The sequence below is a fragment of the Macaca nemestrina genome, chromosome 14 (genome assembly GCF_043159975.1).
Source record: "Macaca nemestrina isolate mMacNem1 chromosome 14, mMacNem.hap1, whole genome shotgun sequence".
Classification (NCBI taxonomy): domain Eukaryota; kingdom Metazoa; phylum Chordata; class Mammalia; order Primates; family Cercopithecidae; genus Macaca; species Macaca nemestrina.
The window spans coordinates 111,893,874-111,921,030 of NC_092138.1; the positions used below are offsets into that span (position 1 = coordinate 111,893,874).

A 27,157-nucleotide genomic window follows, 5' to 3' on the forward strand; every position below is an offset into this window, starting at 1 on the left:
GTGTGGACGGGCGCGGCCAGGAGGGGGTTAAGGCGCAGGCGGCGGCGGGGCGGGGGCGGGCCTGGCGGGCGCCCTCTCCGGGCCCTTTGTTAACAGGCGCGTCCTGGCGAGGCGGAGACGCGGCCGCGGCCATGGGCGGGCGCGGGCGCGCGGGGCTGCGGTGAGGGCGGCCTGGCGGGGCCGGGAGCGCCCGGGGGGGCGCGCAGGCCGAGCCGGGCCTGAGCCGGGCCCGCAGACCGAGCTGGGAGAGGGGCTCTGGCCCCCGACGTCGCTGGCGCGGGAAAATGTTGGAGATCTGCCTGAAGCTGGTGGGCTGCAAATCCAAGAAGGGGCTGTCCTCGTCCTCCAGCTGTTATCTGGAAGGTAAGCCCGGGCCGCGCGGGTTGGGCTGAGTAGCCGCGCGCCCTCCCGCTGCTGCTGGGCCCTTCCTAGGCCTCGCCGCCCGCGCGCTCCCTCCTGCGCCCTCCCTGGGGCTTCTCTTTTTCTCCTTTCTCTTCTCCTTTCTTCTCCTCTTCTCTTCTCCTCCCTTCTCCTCTTCTCTTCTTTTCTCTTCTCTGTCTCTCTCTCTCTGTCTCTGTCTCTCTCTCTCTTTCTCTCTGTCTCTTTCTCTTTCTCGCGATGGCCCCTAGGCACCGCCGGCCGAGCGTGGCCCCCAGCCCCGGCGCCAGCGCCGGGAGAGCCACGCCGGATGGTGACGGTGGCGTCCGGGGCCCCACACTGCGGGCTCCCCCGAAAAAGTTTGAGAAAGTGAACTCGACAGGCCTTAACATCCCTGGGATCCCACGTTATGGAATTTCCACCGTTAATTGGAACTGTGTGTTAAAAAGATCGACCCGTGTTTGTGAAAACATGCGATTTCCATTAAGCATCATGTACACAAGGAACACCACTCTACCATTTATGGATACAGAATTTCAAGTGATCTTTCCATCTCCCCCACCCCCATCTTATCTGCAGACCACGAAGAGGTCTTAGGAATTCGCTGACTTTTCAGGGGAAGAGAGAGAGAGATCATAGCCCATTTAAGAAGGCGTTTCCAAGGAGTCCCCCAGAGTACTGGGGTGTCATGTTCGGTTCCTTAAGTGAAGCTCAGGGCCACGGTGGCTTCACTTTTGCGTTCTTTCTACCTACTCTCCTTTTTTAATTACATCTGTTTTATTTTATTTTTCTTTCCTGTTGTAGTCTTTAGTTTTCTAAATGGAAAAAAGTAAATTAAGGGTTGTGGGTCTTCACTTTCGCTGCTTCTAGGTGGCTATGTAATTGATCTGATTTGAGACTGGTGCTCCCAGATCGTTGCCTTCAGCAGAAAGACTGTGCTTTAAGAGATGGAGTGGCACTTGTTCTTCACAGTTGTTTTCATTTAAGACTTAAAATATAAGAGTAGAAATGTGGCCGGGCGCGGTGGCTCACGCCTGTAATCCCAACACTTTGGGAGGCCGAGACGGGTGGATCATTTGAGGTCAGAATTTCGAGACCAGCCTGGCCAACATGGTGAAACCCCATTTCTACTAAAAATACAAAAAATTAGCCAGGCTTGGTGGTACACGCCTGTAATCTCAGCTACTCGGGAGGCTGAGGCAGGAGAATTGCTTGAACCCGGGAAGTGGAGGTTGCGGTGAGCCAAGATCGCGCCACTGCACTCCAGCCTGGGTGACAGAGCAAGACTCTGTCTCAGTAAAAAAAAAAAAAAAAAAAAAGAGTAGAACTGTGAAGCTCACTTTAGAGCAAATAGAATTTCTGCTAGAATGCCATGGTTTTCTTTTTTTAAAAGCAGGAGAAATAGGCCGGGCGCGGTGGCTCAAGCCTGTAATCCCAGCACTTTGGGAGGCCGAGACGGGCGGATCATGAGGTCAGGAGATCAAGACCATCCTGGCTAACCCGGTGAAACTCTGTCTCTACTAAAAAATACAAAAAACTAGCCGGGCGAGGTGGCGGGCGCCTGTAGTCCCAGTTACTAGGGAGGCTGAGGCAGGAGAATGGCGTGAACCCGGGAGGCGGAGCTTGCAGTGAGCTGAGATCCGGCCACTGCACTCCAGCCTGGGCGACAGAGCGAGACTCCGTCTCAAAAAAAAAAAAAAAAAAAAAAGCAGGAGAAATAAACAGAGGCCTCATTAATTTTATAACCTATTTTTCTTTCCTTAACCTCTGACTCTACCCTGAATGCCTGCTTGGAGTCACATATGCAGCTCACACTAGTGATGTGGATGAAACGTGTTTGCCCTTCTTGCCACAGTTAGTGTACCTCACTTCTCTTCTCTTTCTGGGATTCCAGGGGGCTGAATGGCCCAGAGAAGGCTCATCTAGGTGGAGTGGGCTCACGGAGCCTAGCATTTGGAGGGTGGAGATGGTTTATTTGTCCCTAAAAGTTGACGTCTGAGCAGTCCAAATCATCTTCAGTTAATACATCGCTTATTTTTTCCAAGTTGCTCAAAATTCTGAGCACATTCTCATTTACATCTGTAACGAGTTAAGTGTTAGGCATCATCATCTCCACTTTGCAGATGGGTGCCTAAGGCGGGGATGAATGGACTTTTGTAACTGCAAAGCTGGAGCAAAGTTTAGGTCACGGCTTTGCCACGGCATTGTTTTGTTTTCCTGGGAGTAAACTGGAGATTTAGTATGGACCTGGCTGGTTTAATTATTGTTTTGGGGAAAAATCTAAAACATCTTATTCCAACATGTCTTGAAATGAATTATAATGTTGACTCTCAGGTCTCAAAAAAAGAAAAAAAAAGTTCTAGTACAGCAGACTGCCTTGAGTTAAGCCTTCATCTAGGAAGGTGTCACTCTGGGAATTCTTTCTTTCTGAGTTTTCTTCTTTTCGTTGTTTTATTTAATTAGAGAAAGTAAATGGAATTATTTTGTAGTTGGTAGAATTTAACAAGCCTCAGTGATTGTCTCTTAAAGACTGAAAGTGCTATTTGTCTTTTGGGCAGAATAGTTCCTAACATCTGGATAAGTAATCCAGGCTTTCCACTTTCACTGACAGCCTAAATCAGCCAATCAGTGTCAGTCAGTCAGTGTTTATTGACGCCCACTCAGGGTCCCAGGCATCCCATGTCAGGGAGAGAATTGAATGAGATCAAGTTTTTCATCGTTCTATCAAAGAAGCTTCCACCATAAATGTAGTTTGATGGTGCGTGCTACCTGCTAATCAGCCTAGCTGTCAAAGCAACATTGGTAAACATAAAGATGGCTAACAATTATTAACTGCTTACTGTGTGCCAAATACTGTTTCATTACTCTATGTGATCTAATATACTTATCTTTCATGATAGCACTATGATTATTTCCATTTTATAGATGAGGAAGCTGAGTCATCAGAAGATTAAGTAACTTGTCTAGGGTCACAGAGTCAGTGAGTGGGGGTACTGGGATTTGAACTCATGCTGTCTGGCTCGGGAGAGCCCACTTTTAGCCACTGGATGCTCTACTGATTGTGACAATTTGTCTTTTTTGGAATTCACTGTGGTTTTTAAAATAGTATCTCCAGAAACTCCTCCAATTAATCCCTGAAATATAAGGGTAGTCTCTCTCTTCCAGAAATCTGATCCTGGCAAAATGATTAGCTTTAGCAGTAGGATTAAATTTTTTTAAATGTATATAAAAATACCTGTATGTAAGAAATCCTAAAAGGGTATTTAGTGATAAGTAATTCCCTCTCCTATTCAGTTTCCCCTCCTAGAGGTAATCACCCTGGAGTTTTATGTGTGCCCTTCTAGAAATACTGTGTACACATATAAGCATTTATAACATGTGAATTTTGCTCTCCAGCTTTTTGTGAAGATGCCTGTTTAGAGCAGTATCTATTTACCAGGAGCACATTTAGCTTTGCAATCTTCGGTCTACTTTGAACACTGAATTATCTGATTATTTCTTTCCCCTGGAGACATCAAAGAAAACATGAACACTAGCCTTTTGAATTCAGGGTTTTCTTTTCATTTTATTTTCATTTGTTCATGTGTTTGTATTTACATACATTGTGCATGAATATTGTACATGTATGTGACAGTTGTGTACTGTAGAATCAAACACTATTGTCTGTGAACTGCACTCTTCTTGAACTTTTCGTTGTTGTTGTTGTTGTTGTTGTTTTTGGAAATAGGATCTTGCTCTATCACCCAGGCTGGACTACAGTGAGTGGCACAGTCACAGCTCACTGCAGCCTTGAGCTCCTGGGCTCGAGCAGCCCTCCTACCTCAGCTCCCCAAGTAGCTGGGGCTGCAGGCACATGCTACCTGGCTAATTTAATTTTTCTTTTTTTTTTTTTGTAGAGACAGAGTCTCACTATTTTCACTAGTTTGCCCAGGCCAGGCCAGTGTTGAACTACTGGCCTCAAGTGATCCTCCCACCTTGGCCTCCCCAAAGTGCATCCCTACAGGCATGAGCCACTGCCCTCAGCCTGAACTTTCGAAAGTTATTTTGTTTTTTGTTTTTTGTTTTTTTTTTGAGACAGAGTCTCGCTCTGCCGCCCAGGCTAGAGTGCAGTGGCGTGATCTTGGCTCACTGCAAGCTCCGCTTCCCAGGTTCACGCCATTCTCCTGCCTCAGCCTCCCGAGTAGCTGGGACTACAGGCGCCCGCCACCTCGCCCGGCTAGTTTTTTTGTATTTTTTAGTAGAGACGGGGTTTCACCGTGTCAGCCAGGATGGTCTCGATCTCCTGACCTCGTGATCCGCCCGTCTCGGCCTCCCAAAGTGCTGGGATTACAGGCTTGAGCCACCGCGCCCGGCGAAAGTTATTTTAAGGGCCCACTTTTAAATGCTTCTTTTCAGCAGCTAACTTTCCAGCGGATGCTTCATGTGGTGCCAGCCCTACAGATTCGCTTTTAGAACTTGAGCTTTGGAGAAGATTATGCTTGCTTTCTGCTCTCTCCTGAGGTCATCAGATACTTCCCTTGTTCAGTAACAAAGGAAGTGAGACTCTTTCTGTTACCTAATAAAAGGCCAGTCCATCCATTTCATTTTGGGTGCTATTAACATTGCTGACCATTTATGATGTCACAGGCCCCGGCCTGAGCAACTCATGTACAGCCTCACTTCATGTTCACACCAGCACTCTGAGGTTTCTAGAGAAGAGGAAAGGCCCCAGTTTAGGTGGCAGTACTTTTCAATTTGGAGGCAGGAGATGCCAGTTTTCCTCTGACCTCTCTGAGTTTCCATGTTTTTACCTCTAAAACAGAGAGACCATCCTCTGTTCAGCCACCTTAGAGGATTGTTTTGAGGGTCTATAAGGTGATTGAAGGAAAGCTCTGAAACCGATAAGAGTTAAATGTATGTTTGTATTAATGTTGATACGAGATTCCTCTGAGATGCGCTTTAGTCCAGGCAGGTTTATGGCTCCCACAGTGTTCCTAGGGTCCCATTCTTCTGCACGGGCAGGCAGTTCCTGAGCCAGCCAGCCTGGACCCAGATGCCATCTGTGCTCTTGGCTGGTCTTGCGCATTCACTGAGGTTCACTGTACCTTGGTGTTCCCATTTCTAAAATAAGGCCTGTAGTGATCCCTACCTCACTGAGTTGTTGAGAGACTTCATGTAAATTGTTTAGCAGAGAGCCTGGCACAGAACAAGAGCCTAGCAGAAAAGTAAGTTGTTATTTTGAGCAAATATTTAGCAGCCTAAAATGGTGGCTTTACCAGTTTCTCTAATAGTTGAAGTGATGGTAGAATTGAGCTGATTCCACCCATAGTTTTTCTTGTTAATGAAACGGTTTGTTTCTAAGTTTGTTTTGATGCATATAATTAATACTTCCTGTCCTTGATTTTTGGCTGAAAAATTTCTTCTCTTCCTGTAACCCTCTGTTATTCCCATAGTGAATATTTTAAATGTGGAAGAGAAATTCCCATTGGCTCATGGTTGGCATTTTATTTCTCCTGTCCAGAGACAATATTTCCACAGCCTCAAACGTGAAAACTGAAAATCTGGTGTTACTTATCACCTTGTAAAATCAAGTCATTGTAATCATGCCAGTATAATCACTGATCTGAAATAAAAGCAGAAAAAAAAATAAATGGATAGCTTCTTTAAATATGTAAGAACTAAAGATCAAATGGGACATTGGAAGACCTTGACTTTTCCTCCATAATGGTGGATCTTAATTAAACACACAGAAGAACAATTTATAAAATAAGTTCATAGGTTTGTTCTTCTTTAGTGTCACTTTTTAAAACTATTTCTTTTTTTTTTTTTTTATTTAAAGAAATAGGGATGGGTCTCACTATGTTGCCCAGGCTGGTCTCGAACTCCTGGGCTCAAGCAGTCCTCCCACCTCAGCCTCCCAAAGTGCTGGAATTACAGGCATGAACCACCTCACTCAGCCTAAAACTGTCTCAAAAGTAGACAGCATAATGAACTCTCATGTACTTACTATATGGCTTTAACAATTATCAGCCTGGCCGGGCGCAGTGGCTCAAGCCTGTAATCCCAGCACTTTGGAAGGCCAAGGTGGGCGGATCACCTGAGGTCAGGAGTTTGAGACCAGCCTGACCAACATGGAGAAACCCCGTCTCTACTGAAAATACAAAATTAGCTGGGTGTGGTGACGCATGCCTGTAATCCAGCTGCTGGGGAGGCTGAGGCAGGAGAATAGCTTGAACCCGAGAGGCGGAGGTTGCGGTGAGCCAAGATTGCGCCACTGCACTCCAGCCTGGGCAACAGGAGTTAAACTCCTTCTCTTTTTTTTTTTTTTTTTTTGTGAGACGGAGTCTCGCTCTGTCACCCAGGCTGGAGTGCAGTGGCTGGATCTCAGCTCACTGCAAGCTCCGCCTCCCGGGTTTACGCCATTCTCCTTCCTCAGCCTCCCGAGTAGCTGGGACTACAGGCGCCCGCCACCACGCCCGGCTAGTTTTTTGTATTTTTTTAGTAGAGACAGGGTTTCACCGTGTTAGCCAGGATGGTCTCGATCTCCTGACCTCGTGATTCGCCCGTCTCGGCCTCCCAAAGTGCTGGGATTACAGGCTTGAGCCACCGCGCCCGGCCCGAAACTCCTTCTCATAAAAAAAAAAAAAACCAAAAACAAAACAACAACAAACAACAATTACCAGCTTGTGGTCAGTCTTGTTTTCTTACATAGTGAAGTTACAGTTTCAAAGCTATTAGGAATAGCTTGCTAATTATAATTACTTAGTTTTGATAGTGTAACTTTGTCCTCAGATGAGTAGAGTGGTTACTCTGGAACAGGGGTGTCCAATCTTGACTTCCCTGGGCCACATTGGAAGAAGAATTGTCTTGGGCCACACATGAAATACACTAACACTAACGATAGCTGATGAGCTAAACAAAACAAATTCCACAAAAATCTCTTTTTTTAATTTTTTTTTATTTTTGAGACGGAGTCTCACTTTGTTGCCCAGGCTGGAGTGCAGTGGCACCATCTCAGCTCACTGCAAGCTCCGCCTCCTGGGTTCATGCCATTCTCCTGCCTCGGCCTCCCAAAGTGCTGGGATTACAGGTGTGAGCCACTGCACCTGGCCAAAAATCTCATAATGTTTTTAAGAAAGTTTGCAAATTTGTATTAGGCTACATTCAAAGCCGTCCTGGGCCACATGCAGCCTGCGGGCCATGGGTTGAACAAGCTTGCTCTAGAAATTGGTTTTCAGGCCAGGCACGGTGGCTCACACCTGTAATCCCAGCACTTTGGGAGGCCGAGGCGGGTGGATCACTTGAGGTCAGGAATTCGAGACCGGCCTGGCCAACATGCTGAAACCCTGTCTCTACTAAAAATACAAGAAAGTAGCTCGGCATGGTGGCAGGTGCCTATAATTCCAGCTACTCAGGAGGCTAAGGCAGGAGAATCACTTGAACCCTGGAGGCGGAGGTTGCAGTGAGCCGAGATCTCGCCATTGCACTCCAGCCTGGGCAACAACAGCGAAAACTCCATCTCAAAAAAAGAAAAAAGAAGAAGTTGGTTTTCAAATCCTACTTTCTTTACCATGTTACACCATAAATATTTTTGTTATATTGCGTGTGTTGAGTACTGGCGATAGGGAAGACAGAGAGAAACAGGTGGGAAGAAGAGAGAGGGAGGAAGGGGAGACAGACAGAAGGGGGAGATCTATAGAGACAGAGACTGAGAGACAAAAAGGTTGAGACAGGAAAGGGAAAAAAAAACAAGCTGGGAGGGAAGGAAGACTGACAGAAGGGGGACAAAGAGGAAGAGGATGGCCAGTGGGGCTGGGGTGGGTGGGTACGGAGAGAGAATGAGAGCAAGTGAAGCACAGGAGACAGTTAGATGATGGGCAGGCAGCTGATGTATGGATGAGTAGCTGAAGGAAGAGGCCATCAGTAACTTCACGTCTCTGTTTCCATTCCTGCCCTCAAATGCCTTCATAATAGAGTCTACCTAATAAGGTTATAGGGATTCAGTGCAGATGAAGTGCTGGCGCTCCGTACGGAATCAGCCAGTATTAGCTATTATTCTTTCACGTGAAGTTGTATAAACTTTAACCTCATTACTCTTAAATTCTCTATAGAAACCTAGTCTTTATCTGTCTTAGAAGCCCTCAAATGTAGCTAGTAGTGTTGTACATTGAATACCTTAAAATTGTGTTTAAAGACAGGCCATGAATAGAATTAGGCATTGCTTTTTGAAGCCAAAATACCATGAGGTGGGGAGGGTCATGTTCATTTACCCAGATCAGCAATAAAAACACTGATGGCTAACAAGGCTTTCTGGGGAAATTGGGTAGCCCAGTGACTCTGGTGTCAGCTGACGCAGGAGTCCATGAAGACATATTAAAAGAAAAGGATATGTGAAATGAACGCTTTCAAACCATCCATGGTTGGCAGCAGAAGGGGAGGCCTTTCAGTCTGTTGCAAATGGCCTGTGACAATAAAAATGCCTTTGTGGGTATTAGCAGGCTGACTCTGGACACTTTGGATCTGTGGCCAGTGCAGGAATTCCCGGAACCTTTTGGGAAGGTGTCCGGAGACCTCACTGTGGTGTCTGTTAGGAATCTGGAGCAAATCCTATTTCTTTTGAAAGCACAGAGAACTGTGTTTTTACATTATACCTTTAGGATTTTGGCCATGGTTTATATTTCATTCAAAACAAATCATTGCATTCCCTAGGCTTTTATATAGGTTTTCCTGGTCAGATTGCATTTGTTTTTCAACTTTACTCTCTGTCATTATTGCTATTCTTATTACAGGTTAACAGATTATTAAACTGCATTATTCAGTACCTTGTTGCTAAAGACAAACATATGCAGGGTGTTCTACATCTGAGTTCACCCAGCAGTGCTGTGTCGTTGCGTTGCACTGAGCAGGCACAGAAGGCTCTGAGATACGACGGCTTGGTCTCTACCCCACAGGAGTTTACATTGTGGCAGCAGAAGAGAAGGCATGGTATAAGATAAGAGAAGGCACAGTTGTTCTGCAGTGAGCATCCCAGTGTCAGGTGCCACAGTTGGCATCCATGCAGAAATTCTCTGCATGCGGGATTCATTGAGCCCTCCTGACAACCCAACTAGGTTGATGCCATGCCATTGTTGCCCTGTTGTGCGGTTGAGAAACTGAGGCTCAGAAACAAACATCTTCAAGACATGCTGGTGCTGAGATTTGAACAAGGCCTGTCCACCAGAGCCCATGCTTATTGTACTGCAGGGGACATGTGAACAGATTGCTTACTGGGTGATAGATGCAGGGTGGTGATAGAGACAGATACCAGGTACCCCAATGGGTTAAAGGAGAAGCAACCTGTTGTGGGTGAGGTGATGGGAGGAGGAAGGACCAGTTAGAGAAGGTTTCTGGGAGATAGGGAGGCCAGGAAGAGCAGAAGTGGCTGGGGAGGGAACTCTCGGGAGAGTAAATGGTACTTGTCACAGTGCAGTCAGGAGAGGCAAGCAACAGGAGGCCTGGGGGATCTGAAAGGAGTTTGGGGAGGTTGGAGTGGAAAGCAGGGGTAGAGGGCCAGATGCTCCCAGACTCAACCCTGAAGGGCCTGGCATGCCTACTTCAGGAGCTCAGACTTTTACTATAGTGGTGGAAGGAATAACAACCCCAGCCATTTTTTGAGGGCCTGTGCATGCCTAGGCCCTCAAAAACATGTCCCATGTTAGCTACAAGCTGCCAGCTACCCTACAAAGCACATCATGATCCCAGCATTGCCCCCGATGATACTGCCAGTAAGTGGTAGCTGACCATTGGCAGACAGGGCCACCTCCCAAGCCCACGCTCTCTTCTGCCTCTCAGCTGGCAGCCATCTCTAGGGGATTTGAAGCAAGAGAGTGACCTAGTCAGGTCTGCATTTGAGAAAGATGGCCCTGATAGTAGGGAGTGGAGGTGGAATGGCCAAAGGGGGGGGACCCAGCCAAGGGTGTGGTGGAACATGGAAAGGACAGAAGCAATGAGAGATTGAGGAGGAAAAGTGCCAAGATGCAGGGTGGGAACTGACAGAGGATGACTTCCAGCCTCGATCCTGACATGGGCTTGAATGGCAGGTGTTCAGAATGGCCTTGAAGAGAGTAGCATCTCTATCTATGAGTGGCTTCATATTCCATTTCCAGTAATTGGAGACTTTTTCACCATAGATTCTTAGAAGGTGACACTTTTTTTTTTTTTTTTTTTTTCCCCTTTCTGGTTGAGGGAGAGGGACAGGGACTGTGTATCTTCAGAAAGGTTAGTATTTGAGGCTGAGGCAGGCAGATCGCTTGAGGTCAGGAGTTCAAGACCAGCCTGGCCAACATGGTGAAACCCCGTCTCTACTGAAAATACAAAAATTAGCTGGGCATGGTGGTGCGCACCTGCAGTCCCAGCTACTCGGGAGGCTGAGGCAGGAGATTCGCTTGTACCCGGGAGGTGGAGGTTGCAGTGAGCCAAGATTGCGTCACCACACTCCAGCCACAGAGCCAGACTCTGTCTTTAAAAAAAAAAAAAAAAAAAAGAAAAGTTAAGATTTGGAGTGTTGATAGGGATAGGAGTTAGGATGGAGAATTTTGTTTTTTAAAAATTGGCTAAGACATTGTCATGTAAAAGATTCCAGGGGAAATATTTAAACCTTGGACTAATTTAAATAACTTTATTTTTAAAGGAGGTTTCTCTAGAAACTCATTTAATATACTGCCTATAATGGCTATAAGTGGAAAGTAATAAAACTGCATTTATTTTAAAAGAAAATTGCATAATTTGGACTTCTCACTGATTTATCCCAGTCTCCTTTTTAGGCTCTTCCTGTGAGAATGCTGAGGTTTTATTGAGCCAATTCCTTAGTGCAAGAGTTGTTAACCTGGAAGACCCTGGGAGTCTGGGATAGAATTCAAGGGCTCCATGTCCTCTGATGGGAAAAATTAAAACTTTATTTCACTAACCTCTTACTAAAATTTAGCATTTCAGTTTTTTTAAGAACACAGGTAACAAACCACGGTAATATTACAGTGCTTGTGACTGTCTCTGGTAGAAACCAGGTATTTCTTTTTTTCTTTTCTTTTCTTTTTTTTTGGTCGGGGGACCGAGTTTCACTCTTGCCACTCAGACTGGAGTGCAGTGGCATGATCTTAGCTCACTTCAGCCTCTGCCTCCCAGGTTGAAGCGATTCTCCTGCCTCGACCTCCTGAGTAGCTAGGATTACAGGCGCCTGCCACCATGCCCAGCTAATTTTTATATCTTTAGTAGAGACAGGGTTTCACCATGTTGGCCAGACTGGTCTTGAACTCCTGACCTCAGGTGATCTGCCCGTCTCAGCCTCCCAAAGTGCTGGGATTATAGGAGTGAGCCACCACACCTGGCCAGAAACCAGTATTTCGTATCAGGTAACAGTTGTGGTTATTATTCGCACCACTACTTTGAAATGACACAATTGCTACTGGATCTTGTTATTTAATGTGCGAACAAAGACACAACTATTTAATACATTAATAAGAGCTTATTATCATTACAAGTTTTTAAAAGTATTTTGAGGACTGTTTCAAAAAGTCTTTTGAAGACTGTTTTCCTTTGCAATTCTCCGTATTTTATTTTGTACATTTAAAAATTCGTTGTGAGAAGTCCCTAGGCATCGCCTGCTGCCAGAGGGGTCCATGGAACAACACAGTAAGGAGCCCCACCTTAGTGGCCTTGGTGTGGCAGGCTGGCCATGGGTCCCTGGTGAATCCTCCTTCCCTTGTGAGGCACTGTCTTGTTCAGGGTCCCCTTCCTCATCCCAGTGAGCTCACCCCCTCAACTCCTGGCTCCCACTGTCTGTGCTCTTGGACTTAGAGACTCATCCACAGGGCTGGGCACGTGGCTCACATCTATAATCCCAGCACTTTGGGAGGCCAAGGTGACTCAGATTCGAGACCAGCCTGGCCAACATGGTGAAACCCCATCTCTACTTAAAAAAATACTAAAAATTAGCCCAGCGTGATAGTGGACGGCTGTAATCCCAGCTACGCAGGAGGCTGAGGCAGGAGAATCGCTTGAACCTGGAAGGGGGAGGTTGCAGTGAGCCGAGATCGCACCATTGCATTCCAGCCTGGGCAACAAGAGCGAAACTCCATTTAAAAAAAAAAAAAAATTCATCCACAGGACAGCGCCGGCCTTCCATTAGACTTTTGCTGTTGAGTCTGTAAGTTTTCAGGAGCTGTGTTTCTCCCACGAGGAGCAGGCGCTACTGCTGGTTCTTTACTTCTTTCTGCCACTGCCCTGCCTCTCCCTGCACCCTAGCAGCTGACACAGTGTTTTGGGGTCTGAAGATAACACAAAGGCTGTGTTCAGTTAAACGTATGTCTGTGTGTGTGTGTGTGTGTGTGTGTGTGTGTTTTAATAATTTTAACTTCTCTGGGTGAAGGTGTAAATTTACAAAATAAAGGACCATGTAGAAATAGATAAAATGACTTTCATCAAGCTCAAAATGTGGGAAATAATACTTTTCCTCTAAGCTCATATTTTGAAAAGTTGTGTGAGACTGTTATAAAATAACTTGAGAATAGTCTGAGCATGATCTCATCCGTTGGAACAGAGTATGAAATAAAACACGAAGCCTCTTTTTAGAAGGATCTGTTTTATAGATTTTTAAATTACAGAGATTCCTTGAACTGGAGGATAATAGTGAAGGACCCACAAAGGAAATATGAATAAAGCAGCACAAGTTTAAATAATTGAATGTGAGCAAAATTAAAGGGAACGTTTGTCACGTCTGACATGCTCCATCTCCTGTCCCCCCAACACTGAACTGTCTCCAAGAACCTTCCGGAGAGCCCACAGTGTGAACAGTAATGAATGCTCCATAGCTGGCTGCCTTGCACTCTAGTAGGAACTATGAGGTTGGGCACAAGTGCCAGCAGGAAGGTGGGAAGCTTCCTGGGGATGTTTTTCCTGGAGGTCAAGTCCCCCCTTGGGCTGTGAAGTAGCCGGTGCTGGGGTTCATGGGCATTTCCCTTCCCTGACTGTTGGCCAGTGTCCGGCGTAGCACCAGCAGCCCCTGGAGTCTAGGCCAGATAGGCCATGTCCGAGAATCTTCTGTCAACATTTTTTATCAGTGACTCACAGCTTTGAGAAAGGATTATTTTTATATAAGACGATCGTTTAATTCTACTTTAAAGACCCAAACCATTTTCTTAGAATACTGTCTAAACAAGTTAATCATGCACAGTTCCAGTGAATTCAGTGGCCTGGTTCTTACAAAATTTCCAAATAATTTTATACTCTCATAGCCAGAGCCAGAGCTTTTTAGAGGTTTGAGGCATTTTTTAGATGTCACTGTTCTTGGTGCTCGGCTAGCTAATTAATGACTTTTTCTGAGTTTAGTTGGTGAGTGGAAACCTTTTTGTTAACATTATGACAAAATAACAATACGGTTTTAAGTGGAGTGAGAGGCACTTTTGAAGATCCAGATCTTAAACCTATTTAAAGTATGACTCAGAAAGGAGGCTGCAGAAAATGTTCACTAAAAAAAGTAAGAATAATAGCAGATGCTAAAATTTATTTCCCAAGACAATAGCCAAAAGATCTTCTGGAAGAACAGAAGGGGGGAACTATTTGGGGCATCTTTTTTTTGAATGAAGCCTTCGGGCTTCTTTAGGGGATCTCATTTCCTAACAGAGGGACCGGTGGAAAGTTCATGTCTTAAGCAAGAAAGATTTAAGTACTTTCTGCAACTTTGGCCTTGTAAGCTGTGATCATTTTTAAGGTTGACGAGCATAGTTCACTATGAAATGAAGCAAGTAACTTGGCATTTATACATTGTGAGTCAATTTTGACATCAGCCTGGATTGGGAATTGACTGGAAGGTTTTGGTGTTGGACTGTGGCTACGCTTCAGTGTCTCGGTCCAGAGGCATGCATGAGCAATACTTCCCTTTGGGCTTTGGCCATTAATTTATGGAATAGAGCAAGAACCGGAGAGGAAAGTTGAGAGACTGCCTTGGATCGCCTGACGTCCTGTTGAATCAAAAAGCAGTGGGAGGCCCTTTCCTTCCTAACAAAGGCCTCATCCTCTTGCATAACATTCCCAGCATCTGTCGACATGTTTGGGACCGTCCCACTTTAACCCACACTTCAAGTGGATGGCCACCTCTGGGTGGGGAGCTGCATTCTGCTTATTCCAGGTGTTTTCCAGGCCACTTCCCCGATTATGTAACTTTGATCAAATCCAGATGTGTCAGAATGTTTGATAGAAGAGGTCAAATGGCATTTGAGAAGAAAAGCATTTCTGTATTCATGACTTTGGTTTAATTTCCTGTGTGGGCCTGGTCTGCCAAAGTTGTATGCTCATGGCCATGAGGTTGACGCACCAGAGGGAGGCACACAAGTGCCTTTTCAGGACAGCCTGAGGGAGGCCTCCCTCCCCAGCATGCTTTTTCATGTTAAATTATCAATTATATAAGTTTAGGGCCAGACACGGTGGCTCACGCCGGTAATCCCAGCGCTTTGGGAGGCTGAGGTGGGTACATCACTTGAGGCCAGGAGTTTAAGACCAGCCTGAGGCCGGGCGCGGTGGCTCAAGCCTGTAATCCCAGCACTTTGGGAGGCCGAGACGGGTGGATCACGAGGTCAGGAGATCGAGACCATCCTGGCTAACACGGTGAAACCCTGTCTCTACTAAAAAATACAAAAAAAAAAACTAGCCGGGCGAGGTGGCGGGTGCCTGTAGTCCCAGCTACTCGGGAGGCTGAGGCAGGAGAATGGCGTAAACCCGGGAGGCGGAGCTTGCAGTGAGCTGAGATCCGGCCACTGCACTCCAGCCTGGACCACAAAGCGAGACTCCGTCTCAAAAAAAAAAAAAAAAAAAAAAAAAAGACCAGCCTGACCAACATGGCAAAACCCTGTCTCTACTAAAAATGCAAAACAAAAACAAAAAATTAGCCAGGCGCAGTGACTCACGTCTGTAATCCCAGCTACTCAGGAGCCTGAGGCAGGAGTATCGTGTGAACCTGGGAGCCGGAGGTTTCAGTGAGCCGAGATCGCACCACTGCACTCCAGCCTTGGCGATGGAGTGAGACTCCAACTCAAAAAAAAAACAAACAAAAAAAAACAAACTTTAGTTGGCTTCTATTAAAGTTTTTCTATATCATTGTTTTCTGGTAATAAAAACAATCCATATGTATTGTGAGAAATATACCATAATATAGAAAAGTATAAAGAAAATTTAAGGCTAGGCGCGGTGGCTCACGCCTATAATCCCAGCACTTTGGGAGGCTGAGGCGGGCTTATCACTTGAGGTCAGAAGTTCAAGACCGGCCTGGCCAACATGGTGAAACCCCATCTCTACTAAAAATACAAAAAAAGTAGCCAAGTGTGGTGGCGGGCACCTGTAATCCCAGCTAATCAGGAGGCTGAGGCAGGAGAATTGCTTGAACCCGGAAGGCGGAGGTTGCAGTGAGCAGAGATCGCGCCATTGCACTCTAGCCTGAGTGACAAGACCAAGACTCCATCTCAAGAAAAAAAAAAAAAAGAAAAAAGAAAATTTAAAGCACTTAAAATCCCACCACCCTGAGTTAACTACTGTTCACAGTTTGAAATTCCTCCTAGTCTTCTTTCAATTTTTTCATAATTGGGACCTTGCCTATATACTGAACTGTAATATAAACACTTAATATATTATTGTGAATGTCTTCTCAAACTTGAATATTTTTTCCAAAAATATTTTGAGTGGCTATTAAAATATATCCTATTTTATGGATACAGCATAAACAAACTTATTCTGTGTTGATAGATATTTTGTACTTGCCCCTTTCTGTGCTGTTATTTAAAATTAGTGTATAGAAATCATTGTGTTGATCACTTAGGATAAATTCCTAGAGGTAAGAAAAAAAATCAGATATTAAATTCTTCATAGACTTCTGGTTCATATTCCAGTTGCCCTCCATTTATACACCTACTACTAGCATTGTATGAGAGTGCCCGTTTCTATGAAATCTTACCCGTACTGGCCGTCAGCGTCAAAAAGATGTGTCTGCAGATTTGGCAAGGAATTTGCATTTCCTTGATTATTATCAAGAGTTCACACACTTTCCATGTTTAATGGTAATTTTTTTTTTTTTGAGATGGTGTCTCACTCTGTTGCCCAGGCGGAGTGCAGTGCCGTGACCGTGGCTCACTGCAACCTCCGCCTCCCGGGTTCAGGTGATTCTCCTGCTTCAGCTCCTTAGCAGCTTGGATTACAGGCATGCACCTCCATGCCCGGCTAATTTTTGTATTTTTTTTAGAGACGGGGTTTCACCATATTGGCCAGGGTAGTCTCAAACTCCTGAGCTCAAGTGATTGCCGGTCTTGGCCTCCCAAGGTGCTAGGATTATAGGTGTGAGCCGTTGTGCCTGACCTTTAATGATAATGTAAATTTTTTGTGAATTGCTGGTTCATGGCTTTGCCCATTTTTTCCATAATGGAGGGATTTTGCTTTTTCTTGTTGGTATGTAAGGTCCTTGTGTGTCAATAATGCTCTGCCTGACAGTTTTTCTAATATAATGACGGTGGAAGCTCTTAACTGGCTTCCACTTGACTGACTTGCGAAATTGACCAGCACTCTTCACTTCCTTATAAAACATGCCTCCATAGTTCCCATGTGCCGTGGGGTAGCCACACTACCACTGTCTGCTGTTGCACATGTCCACAAGAGCCAGTCGTGTTTGTTTCCAAGCCTGTTTCTTTCAGATATATCTGTTGTTGTAATTACTTGGTTAATATGAAACCAATGAAATGCAAGGGTGAAAAGGGAATTGTTTCTAGGAAAATTAAGATGTATGCTTTAGAAAGACTCAGTAAAGGAAGATAACTTTTTTTTTTTTTCTGTTGAGACAGAGTCTCACTCTGTCGCCCAGGCTGGAGTGCAGTGGTGCAATCTCAGCTCACTGCAAGCTCCGTCTCCCGGGTTCACGCCATTCTCCTGCCTCAGCCTCCCAAGTGGCTGGGACTACAGGCGCCCGCCTCCATGCCTGGCTAATTTTTTGTATTTTTAGTAGAGATGGGGTTTCACCGTGTTATCCAGGATGATCTCGATCTCCAGACCTCGTGATCCGCCTGCCTCGGCCTCCCAAAGTGCTGGGATTACAGGCGTGAGCCACCGCGCTCGGCCAGGAAGATAACTTCTAAAAATTACTACAGAATTAGGTGTAAGACAACTGTAAATGATTGGAATGGATTACAGAAATCTAGAAAGCTTTGACAGTGGGAATGCATAGTGAATGGCTCTAAGTTCTCCCTCCATCTGTAGGAAATTGAAGCTGGAAGTGAGATGATACATTCATTATAGGGAGGACTTACAGAAGAAAACATCAAGCTCTGATCACATGTCCACATTTCATTCTGTTTGTTTATTTTTTGAAACAGAGCCTCACTCTGTTGCCCAGGCTGGAGTGCAGTGGCATGATCTCAGCTTACTATAACTTACTCTGCCTCCTGTGTTCAAGTGATTCTCGTGCCTCAACATCCTGAGTAGTTGGGGCTATAGGTGTGTACCACCACGCCCAGCTAATTTTTTTATTTTTGGTAGAGACAGGGTTTTGCTATGTTGGCCAGCCTGGTCTCAAACTATTGACCTCAGGTGATCTGCCTGCCTTGGCCTCCCAAAGTGCTGGGATAACAGGCATGAGCCACCATGCCCAGCCCCACATACCTACATTTCAAAGGACAGTCTTTAGCCCTACAGTCAAGACTACCAAACCAGCGTAAACCAGATGGGGGTGGGGGATCACTTTTTTTTTTTTTTTTTTTTTTTTTGAGACGGAGTCTCGCTGTGTCACCCAGGCTGGAGTGCAGTGGTGCGATCTCGGCTCACTGCAAGCTCCGCCTCCTGGGTTCACGCTATTCTGCCTCAGCCTCCCAAGTAGCTGGGACTACAGGCGCCTGCCTTCATGCTTGACTGATTTTTTTGTATTTTTAGTAGAGACAGGGTTTCACTGTGTTAGCCAGGATGGTCTCGATCTCCTGACCTCGGAGATCACATATTTTAATAAAATTGATAATCTCTAATAGTGATGGCGCTAGGTGTACTTTTAGAGTCAATGTAAATACTCAACAAAGGGAACCTAACGTATGACTAAGCTTCTTCCACACTCTAGGAGATGGCAGTATTGCAAGACTCTGTTGCTTGAAATTATCTTTGCCCCCCACCATTCAGAAAAATTACCAACTGTTATAATAATGTAATTTTGGGACTTATCCTTTCAGAGAAACAGTTCCTGAAGGTTGACTTCAGTTAGTAGTACAGAAGCTAGACTTGAAGACCTTTATGATTTATGTTCTGTTGGTTTATCCCAAAGAGATATTTTAGAGCACATCCATTTCTGAAAGTTCTCTGGTCATATTTCCAGAAGTTTAGGCTAGTCTCTCAGGTGGGTCCTTTTTTTTTTTTTTTAAAGAGAATTCAGAATCAGGCCCACCCCTGAGATGGTGTTATTACCCAGGAAAGAATGTGTGAGGATCCTCTAAATCCATAGAGAAGGAAAACTAAAACATAATTCTGTTACCATTTGTGTTTGGCTCAAGCATCTGGTAGATCCTTAAGTTCTTTTCAAATTATAGTGTTCCTCTTTTTCTTTTCTTTCTTTCTTTCTTTCTTTTTTTTTTTTTTTTTTTGAGAAAGAGTCTTACTCCATTGCCCAGGCTGGAGTGCAGTGGTGCAATCTCAGCTCACTGCAGCCTCACCTCCCCGGTTCAAGCAATGCTCCTGCCTCAGTCTCCTGAGTAGCTGGGATTACAGGCACCCACCACTAATTTTTGTATTTTTGCCTGGCTAATTTTTGTATTTTTAGTAGAGATGGGTTTTCGCCATGTTGGCCAGGCTTGTCTCGAGCTCCTGACCTCAGGTAATCTGCCCACCTTAGCCTCCCAAAGTGCTGGGATTACAGGCCTGAACCACCACGCCGGGCCTCTCTATTTAAGATCATAAAAATTACTAAACATCATAATGACATTATTTGGGATTTACTCTTTCAGAGAAACAGTTCCTGACAGTTTACTTCAGTTAATGACTTTTATTTTTATTATTTATTTATTTTTTGAGATGGAGTCTTACTCTGTCTCCCAGCTAGAGACGACGTCTCACTCTGTCTGCAGGCTAGAGTGCAGAGACGAGATCTCAGCTCACTGCAACCTCTGCCTCCTCAAGCGATTCTCCTACCTCAGCCTCCTGAGTAGCTAGCTGGGACTACAGGCACCTGCCGCCATGCCTGGCTAGTTTTTTCTATTTTAGTAGCGACGGGATTTCACCATGTTACCCATGTTGGTTTCGAACTCCTGAGCTCAGGCAGTCTGCCCGCCTCGGCCTCCCAGTGTTCTAAGGTTATAGGCGTGAGCCACCGTACCCGGCCCAGTTAGTGATTTTTAAATTGTAGCTCCTTAAATGAGTAATTTGGATTTCACTCCACAATGTTCTTAAACTGTTAAGATCTACTTTAGGTGATTTGATTTGCTGGTTTGCAAGAACCCATCTACACTTTGTCTTTAGCACAAAAAAATTCTGGAGAGTTTCAGCCCTGTTAAAAATAAAAAAGACAAGAAGAAACTTCAGAAACAAATAATAACCTATTTGACCCTGTAATGAATAGTATTCACGCATTTTCTAATTTAAGAGCTGTTGATTGGTTTCCAACTTTTAGAATCTGTTTCAGACAAAACATGGAAGAGTTTAGTAACAGTTTTTTCTATTCTGTAATAATAATTTACACAAGGTAAAAAAAAAAAATGTACAGAAGATCATATTTGAGGGTGGCCGTGGGGGCAAGAAAGCTGGAAGGATGGGTAGGATGTTAATAGCCTTGTCTTGTGAAGTAAGTCCTTCAGAGACACTGTCCTAGCTGGAAGAACAAGCAGTGAAGGTGTGTGTCTGTTGCTGAGAATAGGGCTCCAGCTGATACTTAAAAGAGGTGGGGGTGATCACCAAAAAAACAGCGCTGCCTCTAGGAGCAGAGAGGACTGGGATAGAAAGTATTTATCTTTCCTATTAAGCCCTTCTGCACAATTTGATTTTTCTTATTTATTTATTTTTTCTTTTTTTCTTTTTTTGAGATGGAGTCTCACTCTGTCGCCCAGGCTGGAGTGCAGTGGCGCGATCTCAGCTCACTGCAACCTCCGCCTCCCGGGTTCAAGCAGTTCTCCTGCCTCAGCCTCCCAAGTAGCTGGGACTACAGGCACCTGCCACCATGCCCGGCTAATTTTTGTATTTTTAGTAAAGACGGGGTTTCATCATGTTGGATCTCCTGACCTCATGATCCACCCACCTCGGCCTCCCAAAGTGCTGGGATGACAGGCGTGAGCCACCACACCTGGCCTCTTTTTTTTTTTTCTTTCTTTCTTTTTATTTTAAGACGGACTTTCTCGTTACCCAGGCTGGAGTGCAGTGGCGCAATCTCTGCTCACTGCAACCTCCACCTCCTGGGTTCAAGCGGTTCTTCTTCCTCAGCCTCACGGGTAGCTGGGACTATAGGCACGCGCCACCATGCCCAGCTAATTTTTGTATGGCTAATGAAGACGGGGTTTCACCATGTTGGTCAAGTTGGTCTCAAACTCCTGACCTCTGGTGATCCGCCCAGCTTGGCCTCCCAAAGTGCTGGGATTACGGGCGTGAGCCACCGTGCCCGGCTAAAACAAGAAACTTTCACTGCATATTTTAAGCAAAGGGAAACGCATATGTGGATAGACTGTTTTAATTTGACTAAACTTATATTGAATCAATGAATTTTAAAAGCTCAAACTATTGGGGAACAATAATTACCGCCTTGGAATGAAAATACTTAATGTTTTCCACAAGATTTAGTAAAGGAAGATTTTTTTTAAAACCACCTTAATAATAGTATGTATAGATGTTAATAAATGAAATAAATTAGGGATGTATAATGTTGGAAACATAAATATTTTTGCTTCTGAAAATAAAACTAATTTTTTCTCCCGATTTTCTCTTGCTTTTTCTTTTTTCTGTTCCCCCCTTTCTCTTCCAGAAGCCCTTCAGCGGCCAGTAGCATCTGACTTTGAGCCTCAGGGTCTGAGTGAAGCCGCTCGTTGGAACTCTAAGGAAAACCTTCTCGCTGGACCCAGTGAAAATGACCCCAACCTTTTCGTTGCACTGTATGATTTTGTGGCCAGTGGAGATAACACTCTAAGCATAACTAAAGGTAAAAGGGTTGTGGGCAGCTAGTGGTGGTTGCAGGAAACAGAGATCTGGGAATTGCGGCTTGACCTGCCACCCTTTGCTCATTGAAGGAGCAGCTTTGAAATCTGGAATGCAGGGATATCCAAAACAACAACTGCATGTTTCTAAGGGAGTCGCCTCTCCTTAGAGGAGTTCTTGTACAATAGCCCTGAGCAAAAACAGAACTTGCCCTATGTTTTATACTGAAAAGGACAGCTGAACAAAATACTGAATGCAATTTTTCCCCTAAGAAAAAGCATTATTTCCCTAAAATGTTGTCATATAAGAACAGAGCACTTGAATAAACATAATTGATTATAAAAACTGAGGCTATATACTTACCTATCTGTTCCGTACAAACAGGAAGCTTCAGATATAAATGTGTATTCTCATACACTTATAAATGCATATCTTTAAGTAGACTTGTTAAAATGAAATTGGCATTTAGGAATTTGGAAATCTTTAGTAGTTACACAAGAATCAATGAAAAAGAATGAAGCTGGTTTCCAGAGCTGATATGTCTGATTTGGTTCCTTTCTTCTAAGGTGAAAAGCTCCGGGTCTTAGGCTATAATCACAATGGGGAATGGTGTGAAGCCCAAACCAAAAATGGCCAAGGCTGGGTCCCAAGCAACTACATCACGCCAGTCAACAGTCTGGAGAAACACTCCTGGTACCATGGGCCTGTGTCCCGCAATGCCGCTGAGTATCTGCTGAGCAGCGGGATCAATGGCAGCTTCTTGGTGCGGGAGAGTGAGAGCAGTCCTGGCCAGAGGTCCATCTCGCTGAGATACGAAGGGAGGGTGTACCATTACAGGATCAACACTGCTTCTGATGGCAAGGTAGGGGACCCTTGGCAGGGGGGCTGATGGGCCCGGGGCAGGGGAACCCAGAGGTCCTGGTGTCGGATTGATAAATTATTGCAGGAAAGCTCAACCAGGAAGATGTTTAAAGAATCTTTCAAGTAAACAGTAGGAGTCATTCTGTTAGCCTTATGAAGACGCTTTATTGAGGATTGGTTCCGTGATATTACAAGTTCCTGGGCCCAGTATGATTCTCTTATTGTCTTGCTAGAGTTTTGTTGTTAGCAAGTTACTTAAAATAGGAGGAATATCTGTTGGGTTTTGGACACACTTTTTACAATAAGATTCTTCCTTAAAAAAAGATATATTTTATAATGATAGTAATCATCCTCAATTAGAAAAATTCAAATAATAGATTAGCTTTCCCAGAGCGAAAGACCACTTTAATATCCCCTCCCCCACAGAAGCCTGGCATGTGGGCTTCTTCCTGCAGATGAACACATTCATGGAGAGGTGTGTGGACGTACGTGCATATACACATGCAGTTTTCAGTGAAAACCAGGATCAGACCCACAGCTTACCAAACCCAAAGCGTATTGTTGTAAGGGAGGTGGCATATGTAATTTTGTGGTCTTCATATAAATAGTCCTTCAGAGTCCATAAAGAGAAGGGAGGAGTTAACATTGACTGAGGTATTGCTGTAATTCCTGCATCTTTGCAGAAAGGGAGACATAAAGAGATCTTGCCGATATCAATGTAGTGAGACATTGATGGAATAGGCTTGGATCCCCACAGTCTGCTCTATTGCACCAGGCTGTAGTTGAGGTACAGTGTAGATAGGTGGATTGGTGTGGTCCGGATGGTGTATGTTTGTTTTTCGTTGTTTTTTTTTTTTTTTTTTTTTTGAGATAGAGTCTTACTCTGTCACCCAGGCTGGAGTACAGTGGTGCGAACTTGGCTCACTGCAACCTCTGCTTCCCGTGCTCAAGTGATCCTCCCACCTTGGCCTCCTCAGTAGTTGGGACCACAGGCACACACCACCACACCCAGCTGTTGTTTGTTTGTTTGTTTTGAGATGACATTTTCGCTCTCATTGCCCAGGCTGGAGTGCAATGGTGCGATCTCGGCTCACTGCAACCTCTGCCTCCCGGGTTCAGGCACTTCTCCTGCCTCAGCCTCCTAAGTAGCTGGGATTACAGGCATACGCCACCATGCCTAGATAATTTTGTATTTTTAGTAGAGACAGGGTTTCACCATGTTGGTCAGGCTGGTCTCAAACTCCTGACCTCAGGTGATCCACCTGCCTCAGCATCCCAGAGTACTGAGATTACAGGCATGAGCCACCGTGCCCAGCTGTTTTTGTATGTTCAGTAGAGACAGGGTCTCGCCATGTTGCCCAGGTTAGTCTCAAACTCTTGAGCTCAAGCAGTCTGCCCTCCTTGGCCTCCCAAAATGCTGGGATTACAGGCATGAGCCACTGCGCCCAGTCTGTATTTTTTTTAATAGTATGTAATGCATGCATGTGGTTACAAAAATTCAAAAGAACAAGATGAATTACAGTAAAAAGTAGTCGTCTGCCGGGCGTGGTGGCTCAAGCCTGTAATCCCAGCACTTTGGGAGGCCGAGATGGGCGGATCACGAGGTCAGGAGATCGAGACCATCCTGGCTAACACGGTGAAACCTCGTGTCTACTAAAAAAATACAAAAAAACTAGCCAGGCGAAGTGGCGGGCCCCTGTAGTCCCAGCTACTTGGGAGGCTGAGGCAGGAGAATGGCGTAAACCCAGGAGGCGGAGCTTGCAGTGAGCTGAGATCCGGCCACTGCACTCCAGCCTGGGCGACAGAGCGAGACTCCGTCTCAAAAAAAAAAAAAAAAAAAGTCGTCGTCTCTTAATTCACTTTTCCTGCGCAGAGGCAAGCACTGTTACTAGTTCCTTCCAGAGTTACCTGGACATAGATGGATGGTATATAGATGTTTATATGGATGTTTATATTCAAAAAGGCACACAAATGATGCATGCTCCAGGCTGTTCTGCATCGTGCTTCTCCTGTGTGATAATACACCTTCGAGATTGTTTTATGGCAACAAGTTTAGAGCTGCCTCATCTTACCAGTGACTATGTACCGTGGATGGACTGTCACTTATTTCAGTAGTCCCCTGCTGGTTGACTTTTAGGTTGCTTCTAATCTTTAGTTATTATAAATAATGCTGATACGAGGTGGCTTTCAAACCTTTTTAAAAATCTGGGTCTGCTATAAGAAAAACTCATTTTACATCACCACCCAGCCCTCAAAATATAACAAAAGTTTCATAAAGTCTTACCCACCTTTACTGTGTGTAATGCACTCTGATTTTGTATTTCATTCTGTTCTGTTTCATTATTTAAAAAATTCTGGTTGTAATCCACTAAATTTATTTCATAGACTGACTAGCGGCCCACGGCCTGGTTTGAAAATGTGCTGCGCATGCTTCTTTGTGTGTGGTGTAAGTGTATGTAGATAAGTCGCTAGAACTGATTGAAGGTTATGTGCATTGCCAAGTCACCCTCTATAGAAATTGTACAAATTTGTTCTCCCACGAACAATCCACAAAAGGGCTTGTTTCCCCTTAACCCACACCAACAGTTTATTATTAGATATGTAAAAACATCTTTGTCACTCTGACTGGCAAAGACTGGCATCTCATTATGTTGAATATGCATGTGGCATATTTTGAGTCATCTTTATGCCATTTAATAAATTCATCTTTTTCCTACATGTTAGAAATATACCAAGTGTATATGTGTATCTAGGCCTGTTGACCTCTCTGTTCTCTTCCATTGGTCTGTCTCTCTGTATGCCAGTACCAAACTTGTAATTGCTGTAGCTTTATACTGTGTTGTGGTATCTGATAGGCTAGTCCCCACTTAGCTTTTTAACTTTTTTTTTTTTTTTTGGCTGTCTTCACACATTCACTTGTACCATGTGAATGTACATATACTTCCTTTTTAAATTTTCTTATTTTTCTTCACATCCCAAAGTCTTCTGGCTGAAGTCCTGTTGCCCATATCTGATGCTTTCCACCACTGCAGAATTCTTTAGTACCAACACTGCAGTGTGTATGTTGGACAACAGAGCCTGTTGTCCATGTGTGACTAGACATGGGCCTGTCAGCTTGCTTTTTGGGTTATTGTTCTTATCCCGGAGGTGGAGCTATGTCCTTCCATTCTGAGGGATGTACTTCAGGGCATTGCGCCCTTTGAAAGAGCCTTCAGACCACAAGGGTACCTTTCTAGTGAATCAGAACACCAGGGTGCACCACCCATAGGAGGTGATTTTCTGCAGCAGACAGCTTGCTTCGCATCTGTGCTATCTATCCAAGGCAAGTCATGCTGCACCAAGATAATCACTTGAGGTTTGCACTGAACGGGATAATGGTTTCTTTTCCCTAGAGCTGTTTAATCAGCGACCTTGGAACAGATGCAGGCAGGCATGATCTAGTGTGACAGCTCATTAGCTAGGGGTTGTTATAAAATACTGTTCAAAGGGGCAAGGAAAGGCCTGCATATGGGATACGTGGTTTGCAGAATTTGAGATTCATCCAAAGAAGGAGAATCTGCCTAAGAGGCCTCTGTCTAAAAGCTAGTATGTGCCAGGTGGGTTTGTTTCATTCCAGGTAGAGCACAGGGAGCTCATCTGACTAGGCAGTGTCCGCCACTGGGCAACACATCACACTCTCCTTGGCGTCTTGCCTCCTCCCTCCCCCCCGGCAAAGACTCTCCTATCAGCTGTGTGGGCACCTGGGGACTTCTGAGCCCACAGCGTCCCTTCTGCGGAGGTTCCTTCCTGTGAGGGCCGCACTCGAGGAGCGTGTACTGGGTGGGATCGTATCGCTGGAATGAGTGAACATCATTAGAGGGAGCTCCCACAGCTATGTGTGTGACCACGTGGCTCGCCGCTGAAAAATGCTGCTCACATAGCAGAACTTTGATGCAATCCTTTTTGGATTTCTAAGGGGAAAAGTTAAGACTGATAGGAGGAATAGGCTGGGGTTGAGTAAGTTTGGTTCTTATTTTTAAATTAGTTCATCTTCAGAAAACAACTGAATTTAGAAGATTCTTCTATAAGGCCCCCAAGGATTTCTTTCTGCTTCCTCCTTATTGGCTCTTATTTGCCTCTCTCCTCATGTTCTGAGCTTTTCAGCAGCCCTTGTGGCTCATCAGTCAGCCCAGGACCACCAGCTCGGGGCTCAGAGTTGGGGACTGGGAGTTATGAGCTGGACTCTTGAAGGGGCCAATACTAAACTGAGCCATTGCCATTTCCTAGGAGCCTAGACAGTCTCAAAACTCTTTGGATACCCTGGGATTTGATTGTCATTTTTCTGATACTTTCCCAAAGTTGTAACCCTCCATCGACATAGCAGAATTGAAGATTGATTTTTCTTCACCACCTCCTGCCTAAAGTTCTTAGTTCTGAATGTTTTTGTCCACACCTCATTGACTTCTGTGAGATGCCCCTGTCACGTTCCTCAATTCCTTCTAGTCCTTAATAGAGTCTTTCCTTTTCTTGAAAGAAATTTGCCCAGTTGACATTTGTTTTCATGGTCTGCTGAAGTGACAGATCCAGGGCCCTAAGCTTCAGCCGAGTGGCAGGAAGGGACCATTTACACAGCCTCTTGGATGTTTAAGGTTTACCCTCCCTGACAGTGGCTCAGCAAGGCCTCCTGGTGAAAAGCTGAGCACGTGGCTCACCTATTCCGGTGAAGGAGCTTTGGACCGTTCTTTTGTACTGCAAGGCTTGCCTTCCTGCTGGTGTCTGAGCAGCTCTCGGGGGAACTTGC

The 27,157-nt window shown here is 45.0% G+C and overlaps 1 protein-coding gene across 3 annotated transcripts in view; it reads left to right on the forward strand.

Moving 5' to 3' along the window:
- LOC105464039 (ABL proto-oncogene 1, non-receptor tyrosine kinase) overlaps positions 1-27,157 on the forward strand; it is a 186,385-nt gene that overhangs the window by 130,372 nt on the left and 28,856 nt on the right. For 2 of the 3 annotated variants that reach the window (XR_976636.2, XM_011711661.2), the window contains exons 2-3: positions 21,347-21,520; positions 22,083-22,378. Coding sequence is in view for 2 of the 3 variants with exons in the window: in XM_011711661.2 (XP_011709963.2) it covers positions 21,347-21,520; positions 22,083-22,378 (470 nt within the window). In the remaining variant the exon portion in view is untranslated. Of the gene's footprint in view, positions 1-88; positions 364-21,346; positions 21,521-22,082; positions 22,379-27,157 lie in introns of those variants that run through there. The other variant, XM_011711662.3, reaches the window with a different exon arrangement.